The following is a 9,586-nucleotide window of genomic DNA, read 5'->3' as shown; positions in this document are numbered from 1 at the left end:
GTATTTGATACATTGACAATGTACTTTTGTTTTATTACACAAGCAGCTTTAAAAAATTGTCATGTGATTCTTTTTTTAAAAAATATTTTTTTTAAATATTTTACTATACCCTATAGAACACTTATCAACCCTTTTACTATGTTTGTTAAAACTAAAAACTCCACTAACAATATACTAAATAATTTATCATTATTTAAAAAAAAAACCTTTTTAATAGCTATTACATCAAACTTTTTAAAAATATTTTTTAAAAAATCATAGTTATCAATGAGAATGGTGGAGGTTGCATAATGACAATGGATGAGGTTCCATAGTGTCCATTAAACATTTAACCATCTTTTTTTTTTCTGTATATTTGTGTTCTACCTTTCTAAATTTGACATTTTCTTATAGCTCCCTTTTGTAAATCTTGTAAAAGTTTTTTTGTATAAGAAAAAAACTTATTGAAGTGAAAAGAATAGAAAAGAAAAAAGAGTGATAAAAAGGAGTAACCACAAAAACATCGAATGGATTCACAAAATAGAAAATTAAAAAGAAACGTTGATTAGCCATTTCACGAATTAACAAACTAAAGAAAGGATAAAAAAGAAAAAGAAAGTTTGTTTCTTTATGTGAACGTCCCATGTGGGTTGGTGGAGCCATGAAAACTATAAAAACACGGATTCCACTCTCCCCTTGAATTTCATGATAATTACAATGTGCACCTTGCAACTATCAATAATTAACGTTTCTAAATCCTTGCATTATTGACCTTCTTTACAATATTTATATGGAAGAAATTGTTGTAAAATGGGACCCAATTCCCCAATCCAAAAACCCAAAACTCACTTGCCCTTTTGTTTTTATTTTCGGGACTTCCTAACCAAATTAAATACCCTAACATCTCCCTTTAATTAGGAAAATTTTACAAATTAAAAACCCAAAATAAGTGTAATGTACCCTCTCTTTTGAAAAAACAAAAGGAAAATATATAAGGTTCAGTAATTAAAGGAATATTTGGCATATATAAAATAGTTTATAGTAGTTGGGTTTTAGGACCCAAAAGGTGCTCGGTGAGGAATTCCTTTTCTTCGCCTTGCATTTGAAGGAGGTGGGGGAGGCGTGGAAGGGTTAATGTCTCGTTGTGACCCTTCTCGCATTTCTTCTTCTTCTTCTTCCTTTGATATTATTATGCCTTCTTCTTCTATGTTAAAACTTGCATTCCCGGTGTTCCTCTTTATTCCTACAAGCTGCTAAGTTAATATTATGAATGAGATTAAAAACCCATTGTGTTGTTTACTCAATCCAAGCATCTATAGTGAGAAATTGATAATGATGATCAATGTGGTGTGTGGTAGTTCTGATGGTAATGTCTATATATATGCATGTAATGAGGGATATATGTTGATGATAATGTGAAGCAAAATGGAGAAGATTAAGAGGGATTAATTTATGCTAACCTTACAACCCAATGAGCAAAAACGAAAAGGGTCCAAGAGGGTTCTTCCACAGATATCACATAAATGAGAAACTCCTAGTTTCCCAGATTTTGGTTGAGGCCTTTCATTCAGGAATAGAACCCTGGCACTATTTATCACATAAGTTTGTACCCCACTTATATCCAACACTTTCTGAATCTCTGTAACCCTCACTACATCATGATATGATGATCTCCTTATCTGACAAAACACAAACTAGTTCGTGTTCAGAACATGGTTTTTTTTTTTTTTACATCATGGAAATGAGAGACCAAATTTGGAGCATTACCTGAATTACTTGATGATCTTTGTGTTTAGAAGAACGGCAATAAAAGCAAAATGAATCTCCTTTACAGTCTAAACAATACATGTTGCATTCACTCCTACCTGCATCTCCATGACTTCTGCAAACTGTGAAAAAGGCCGTACTTAGCAATGACTCTAGCCATGGCGGCACCAGCATTGTAGCCATGGCAATGGCAATGGCAATGGCAATGGCAATGATCAGAAATGGGGGTGTAGCCAAAGGATCAAAATGCAAAGCATAAAAAGAGAAAGATAGAAAAAAAGGGGTAACAAGAAATCGCAACTTAGAAATCAACCAACAAAAACAACGCCTGGACTAAGGGACAAGGCTGATAAACAAATGCAGCAAAGGGGTCGACGGATGGGATCGATGGTGGTGGCTGAAGTTTTTGGACAGCCGTTGGATGGAATAGACAAGGATGGCTTTGGCGCTTACGCTACTTTTGGTTCTTCTTTTGCGTCTCTACGTAGGCACAAGGTCGGCCCCCCCTTAGCTACGCAACTGAAGCTTCAATGAAATAGCTGTTCACACAATTTGATCACCACCTAACTTTCCGCCACATGGGCAGCCCTCCACGTGGCTTAATCACCATGGTCTACTTTAAATAAAGGGTCCCACTGTTTTGGATTCTTTTAAAAATAATTTCTTTTAAGAAAAAAATGGCGAAATGATGGTCTTTCCACAGGGTTCCCTTGAAACGGCACGCTTTGGCAAAGGATTTGGAAATTAAAAAAGGATTTTTATATTATTATTATTATTATTATTATTAAGTAATTACGTTTTATTGTATTAATTAATTACACCATAAATAAAAGAAAAAGTACGGAATTATGACACAATAATATATTTTATGCTATTAATAGTACTCATAAATGAAGTGATACTGCCAAAATTTTACATTTTGTGATTATAACATTGAGGGTTGATGTTCATAGATTTTTAAAAATAACATATCGAGGTTTTCAAATTAAAATGTGTGGGAAGAGTCAATTTTAATTTGACAACAAAACCATATGATGAACCTCTCATAAGGGGAAGGAGACATGAGTCACAAAAGGGGCACATCAATGAAAGAATAAATTGAAAATATAACTTGGTTTTTCATATGATTTTATATTAATTGAGATTTATCTACTTATGAAACATTCTCGCTTTTATATCCACAAACCATATTTACTAAGAATTAATTTAGGCAGCAAGTGAAATCATATCAGATTTAGGGAGTAAGTAAGAAGCTTAACGTATAACTTCTTCTTATCGTATTGGGGGAAAATAAAATACACAGCTGTTTTATATTAGTATAATAAATAGTTGTAGGGTTGCCAGCTCCACATTGCTTTTGGGGCTTCCAGCACTGCACTGCATAAGGAAAATGTCTTAAGAATTTATTTGAAATTAAAATTTTTAAAACATTGTTTAGCTTAAAAAAGATATTGATAATCCTAAAAGTTAAGATGTAATGCTAATCACATCAGAATCTTATTTTTTAGCATAACAACTTTAAGTTAACTATGAGATTCTAGGGATATCATTCAATTTTTGCCCTCTTTGTTTTCTTTTATAAATAAATAATAATAATATTCATGTGAGCAATCATGGACCAAAAGTATGTGCATTCCATTAAAGAGGGGTTTGCTTTATAATAACATTTTGCTGGAAAAAAAACAAAGCAAAGAAAAAAATTTTTAGAGAACATTAAATTATATCACAACCATGTGATTGAAAGAAAAGTTTAATATTAAAAGTATATTTATAAAAGGTTTATTAACAATTGAGGTAGTAAAGTATTTACGAATAAGCTCTCATTAATTTCATGTTTAATCTTTAAATATTTTATTTAAACATTTTATATAAGAATAGTAAAAGATAAAAATATTATTACTCAAAAAAATTCATTTCTTTTTTAAAGATAAATTTATTAATAAGAAAAGAAAAGTAAAAATTTCGAGCATTATTATACCCAAGCCAACAAGCTTACCTTATCCACCTAAATCTATATCTATCTTAAGGTTAGCTTAGCAATGCTTCTAATATGAACATTTGGGACAAAAAAATACTTTTGAAATAAAAACATTCTTAAACAAGATGCCTTTGAGAGAAAAAGTGCTTTTCAAATGCTAAAAATTAGCCAAACCCAAAAGCAAAAAAATTAAACTTTATCTCAAAAGTGCTTTTTGTCCCAAAAATGTTTCTTAGAAGTATTACTAAATTAGCCCTTAGTCATGTGTACTAATATCCTTTTTTCGAAATAATAAAATCATAGACATTTCGAGGACAAAATCCCAATTGAAATGGTTTGTTTTAGATAAGACTACCTTAGATAGGAGATGAACCACCTTATTAGAATCTCGATTGGTCCAAAAAAAGGACAAGTGTTGAAAAGAATATTTCAATATAAAACAATCCTAAAATCTAAGAACCAAACTTAGACAGATCACAAGGAGATGAAGATTAAGTAAGAATGACCTTCAAGCAATCTAATTTTGTAACTACTCTATCCAAATTTAAAGATTTCAACCAAGATAAAGCCTCTTGGATCACCACGCCTTCCACCATATGTGGCTCCATTTTTGTGTGACTGAAGCTCGTATAACCCTTTACGAAATTGCCAGTGTTATCTCGAAGAACTACAACATAAGTGGTTGCATTATCATCGATGCTAACAGATGCATCATAATTACACTTAACCCGGCCATTATCTGGCCTGATCCATCTATTCGAAGCTTCTCTCGACACATCCCAATGTTTTTGAACATGATTGAATGCCAATAAAGAGTTCTTCCAATTTTGCAAATATTTGTTTGCAAACTCGATAATACTAGCAGGGGAAACATTTGAATCTTGCCAAACATAGAGGTTTCTATGAAACCAAACACTCCAAGTGACCATCATAAACCTCTATTACTTATCAACATCATTAATAGACAAAATAAAAAGAAAAATTCCAAGCGTTGAATCTTGAGTCATAATCAACCTAAGAGTTTTCCATATAATAGCAGTAATAGTACACAAAAATAAAGCATGAACTAGATCTTCCACAGTTCCACTTCTTGATCAATTAGGATCTAAATTGCAACCTTCTTCCAGTAATATGCTTTTGACAGGGATATAATTGCGAAAACATCTCCAAAAAAACGACTTAACTTTAGGTGGAAAAGAACTGATACAAATTTTGTGCCAACTAAAGTTGATAGTAAATTGGGATATACTTGTATACATTTAGAACACAAGCTTATAACTAGACTTTCATCATACAACCCTTGCCAATTATGATGCCAAATAAGAGAATCATGTGGCTTGTGAATGCTCAAGGGTTTTTTTATTCTAGCGATATCGACTGGTGATAAGTTATCTATATTAAGAATATCATTTACTTTTAAATGCTCCATCCTCGATAAAGGCTCATATTTGACATAGAAATTGTTATTATCTGGTAACTACGGGTCCCTAGATACCGAAATATCTGCTCTGTCTCCCAATCTCCATCAAAGATCTGTAGATAAATGATTTGGGGCTACAAAGATACTCTTCCAAATAAAAGACGAATTGTGTCCTTCCATAGCATCAAGGAAGCCACATCTAGGAAAATATTTAGCTTTGAAGATTCGACTAGAAAGAGAATCGGGATTAGAGAGGAATCTCCAACCTTGTTTTCCAAGCATTGCAAGATTAAAACAATGAAATTGCGGAAACCCATGCCACCCAATTTCTTTGGTGCACATAATTTGTCCCAAGCCTTATAGTGAATACCTCTGCTCTTATTAGAACATGAGCCCCACCAAAAATAGTTCAATTTTTCAAGAGCCTTACAAGTTCCAAAAGGGATGAGAAAGGCGTTCATATAGAAGGTTGTTAAAGATTATTCAACTGTGTTAATAACAATTTCTTTACCAGGTCTATAAAGTAACTTGTTCTTCCAATTGAGTAGGCACTTGCTAAGCCTTAGCGATGACTTATTTTTCTATGCCCCACAAAAGAAGGTAAGCCTAAATAACGACTTCGATCAAGTGTTGAGTTAACACCCAGAATGGAACAAAATTCATTCTTATCAAATGACTTTTTGTTTGAACTAACCATGACCCCAAATTTAAATAAATTGACAACTTGGCCAAAAGTATCCAACTAGTCCTCAACACAGTGATTCGTCATTTGTTCCACAGTCGATAAATATGAGCTAGCAACTTTGGTCGATTCCAATGATGTTGCCTTATTTTTTTATCATCGCGACATCCACATTATGAGCCACTTGTTGCTGAATCCAAGCCAACCCCAAATTTCTTTTGGGTATTATTATCTCGAGCTTCCTCTCCTCCATCCGTGCGAAGCTTTGTTTGCCCGAGTTTTATCTCTATTTTCTTTAAATGAGAAAAAAACGGACTCATCGGTTTCTTCGGTTGGCACCTCCCTGGTTATGGCAAGAAAGTGTATTGACTCGTCTACACTTTCATTCATGATCGATTTAAGCTCAATGTTAACAATTAGTTCTACCTCTAAGTCTACTTTTACATCTACTTCTTGCATTCGAAGCAATTACTCTAGCTAGTCTACTTGTGTTTGAATTTTCTCTAGGTTCGTTTGGAATTCTAGATTGCAGAGAAAAGACCTATATAAATCTGACTCATAAGGAAGTTTGGATGAATAACCATAGTCTCCAAGCCTGCGATAAAAACTCCGTTGATTCGTCAAGATTCCATGAGTCTGACTTGGCCTTTGTTTGCTCCGATGTTGCTCAAACAAGTACCTATATACATCATCATCCATTCTTAAATCCAATTCTTTCTGAACTGAGTAGTCGGGCATGTCACATTCTCTGTCATAAAGCCATTGGTTTGTCAAAGATTCGTTCATCCAACTTCATATTTCATTACAATATACATCAACATTGTATCATGAATGCATCTCATCCAAACCTTTTTTACTTGTACATTTGGGTTCAAGATGGTTGATAGCAATACAATGGTCTTAGCGATCAAGATTGGGAACATCCTACACAATCTCGTCCACTGGAGTCATTGATTCGTTTCTTTATTGTTGCCACTCTAATAGGAACAATCTATGGTTTTCCTTAATCTCCCATTCTTTGTAATAACCTTCCTTGTATATGTAGTCATCCAAAGAAATTATCTCACTGTTAATCGACAAGTATTCATATTTATCCATGATTAAATCTGCACAATCAAAAAGGTAAATAAAAATAATCATAATAATTATTTTTTACACATTAAAAAAAATAAAATTTAGAACACTATCTAGCTCGTTTGTCTTTCGACTAATATTATTTTATAGTAATCATTCTAATAAAAATTTTCACCATTGCAATCCTCGACAACGGTGCCAAAAACTTGATCACCTCTAAATGAGTTATTGTTTAGAGTATAAATACCACACAAAAATCTAGATAATTCGATGTCTACAAGTATACAAGTCAAACTATAATATAGATGTGTTACAATGAAAAACTAGTAAGTATTCCAAGGATCGTACCTAAGGGATCGCAAATAGGAGAATCTTATTATTAAATTAATTTACAGAAAATAATTACTAATCTAATCAAGTCACAAGTTAGTAGTGTGAATCAAAATTAAAGTATTAATTAAACTAATTATATTAAATTAATTAACTTAAACTATGCTGATGGAATTTCCTATTTTTAGTGTCGACAATGTTAGCTCTTGGCCTATGATCGATTAAATTCCTAATTATCAACTAAGTCATTAATTACCCTTAACAAAGTTGTTAATTACCCTTAACTATGAATACTCTCTCGATCTCATTTCACTAAGGATTACTACTTAAGTCACCCTTTCAGTCTCTTCCTAGGCATATGGATACTCTTTCGGTCTCACCACTTGGCACAAGTTATACTCAATAGGATACCCTCTCAGTCTCACCTGACTCGATGTTCTACTAGGGGCGTCACTCCTTAATATACTAAACACTCTTCAAATAAACACCCAATTTCACATAAATAATTACTTAATCGTTTAATCAGTTCCATAATCGAATCATACAAGATAGAAATAAATAACAAGGATTTATTCTAATATTCATACAAATGTTAATTGGCCAGAGAAATGAAATATAAATAAAAGAATAAAATAGAAGAGTAAATAGAATGCTCATGAATATATATTGAAGCGTGGTTCTAAAGCAATCTCTGCTTGCAATAGTCTTTACATCAGAATAGAAAAGTTCCGACTAAGCGAACATAAAAATAAAATTAAATACAAAGAAAACTATGTGGCTAGGTCTAGAATTGCTTGTCTATTAGGGTTACAAGAACCTCTTTATATAGGCTAATTTTGGAGTGCTTTATGCCTCAAATGCCCTTGATACTTTTTGTGCAAGTAATAAATAAAATTTGAGAAAATATGCTAAGATACTGTTGCTGATGTCATCATTTCTTGCACCCCGCTTTCAACCTGTGTCTTAACACAGGTCAAGTTGTGTCTCAACATAGGGGGTATGTCGCAACATAAGGGAATCTGTGTTGCGACACGATACCAATTTCTTGAATTTGGAGTTTCAGTTTCTCGTGTTGCGTCTCAGGAAACTTGTGCTACACTCAAGTGTTATCCCTAAGGCTTTTGGGCTTAGAAATACACATTCTGTACACTCAAATAAGCTCATTAAATCTCCTTAAGGCTCGTATCAGCCTAATAGGTTAACTAACATCGATTTATGTGTAAAAATGCTTATTTTTGTACTTAGGCTACTAATGCTAAAAATACTATAATTAATACTAAAATGCCTAGAAAACAAGCTCCTAAAGTGCCAAAATGTACCAAAACTACCACCTTATTTGGTGGTAGGTCAATTGAAAAAATCTCAATTGAAACTCTCCATAATACAACGATCTATGCCTCTACCACGCTCCCACGTATAACCAAAACCCAAAAGAGGAACTTCTATAAGATTACATGTAACACCCCTCACTTATTTTCGTCACCGAAATAAGGTTACTGGATATTACCTATCAAAATAGAGTAATACACGCTATAATAGATTAAAAAATTCCATACATTTACTAATGATGTTATACATAACTAAAAACATGTTATGCATATTTTAGTGAAGTTAAAACAAGCTTTAAACCTCTTCAAATTTAGATATAGTTTGAAGATATGAAATAAATTATAAAACTTTAAAACTTTGGATAAGTATCGATACCAAGTAAATAGGTATCAATATTTTACAATAAGTATCGATACGAAAATATTTATCGATACCATTTTGGCAATCCTCCAATTCAAAGTATCGATATTAATTTGAATGTATCGATACAAATTAGAAAATATCGATACTAAACAAAATTATTGATACCAACTCCGTATTTTGTAATTCTTGAAACTGTTCAATTGGTTAAGTATCGATACTTTAGTCCATTTTATTAATACTTACATAAAGAAAGATAAAAAATCACAAGTTGAAAAGTCCATTTCCTGCACAAACCTAACTTATTTCATATAAACATATAGGTAGCTTTTATCATGTATAAAAACTAATTCAATTCCCTATAATATGCCAAAAACAACACTTAAAACCATCTATCCCAAATGTCTAACCAATGTGCTACAATTGACACTTCAAATCAAACATTCACAAGCTATCAAACAATACTATTTAAGCACCATTCAATATCCATGTGCATATAGAATACAATCAACTAACCTTAACAAGTAAGCTTATACAAAATGAATTATTTCAATCAAAACATCATTCATCATTTCACAAACATATAACTATCTTTAAAGTCATTTTATCTTATCACTTACCAAAACTAATCCAACCAAATCATAACCAAATCCATTCATTCAAGTAT

General features: G+C 32.3%; 1 protein-coding gene across 2 annotated transcripts; it reads right to left on the bottom strand.

The window, feature by feature from the left end:
- Window positions 1-529: 529 nt before the first annotated feature.
- LOC107898450 (protein RGF1 INDUCIBLE TRANSCRIPTION FACTOR 1) lies at window positions 530-2,241 on the bottom strand. 2 transcript variants are annotated; one of them, XM_041091499.1, is made up of 3 exons: window positions 1,747-2,241; window positions 1,440-1,673; window positions 530-1,229 (listed from the first exon to the last, which is right to left on the bottom strand). In XM_041091499.1, exons 1-3 carry the CDS (start codon window positions 1,927-1,929, stop codon window positions 1,032-1,034), a joined length of 615 nt encoding a protein of 204 aa, XP_040947433.1. In that variant the 5' UTR covers window positions 1,930-2,241; the 3' UTR covers window positions 530-1,031. The 2 variants fall into 2 exon arrangements, with proteins under 2 accessions (XP_040947433.1, XP_016679411.1); XM_016823922.2 differs by having other exon boundaries at window positions 1,440-1,658.
- Window positions 2,242-9,586: the final 7,345 nt, after the last annotated feature.

Source organism: Gossypium hirsutum, chromosome D04, assembly GCF_007990345.1.
Source record: "Gossypium hirsutum isolate 1008001.06 chromosome D04, Gossypium_hirsutum_v2.1, whole genome shotgun sequence".
Classification (NCBI taxonomy): Eukaryota; Viridiplantae; Streptophyta; class Magnoliopsida; order Malvales; family Malvaceae; genus Gossypium; species Gossypium hirsutum.
This window is presented reverse-complemented; position numbering and strand designations above follow the sequence as displayed.

What these genes read in the sequence shown, in the direction of transcription:
- LOC107898450 (XM_041091499.1), bottom strand. Translation starts at nt 1,929, where the DNA reads ATGGCTACAATGCTGGTGCCGCCATGGCTAGAGTCATTGCTAAGTACG. An exon ending in AAGATCATCAAGTAATTCAG is followed by an intron (nt 1,674 to 1,746) that starts GTAATGCTCCAA and finishes AACACGAACTAG; the next exon opens with TTTGTGTTTTGTCAGATAAG. An exon ending in TTTGCTCATTGGGTTGTAAG is followed by an intron (nt 1,230 to 1,439) that starts GTTAGCATAAAT and finishes TTAACTTAGCAG; the next exon opens with CTTGTAGGAATAAAGAGGAA.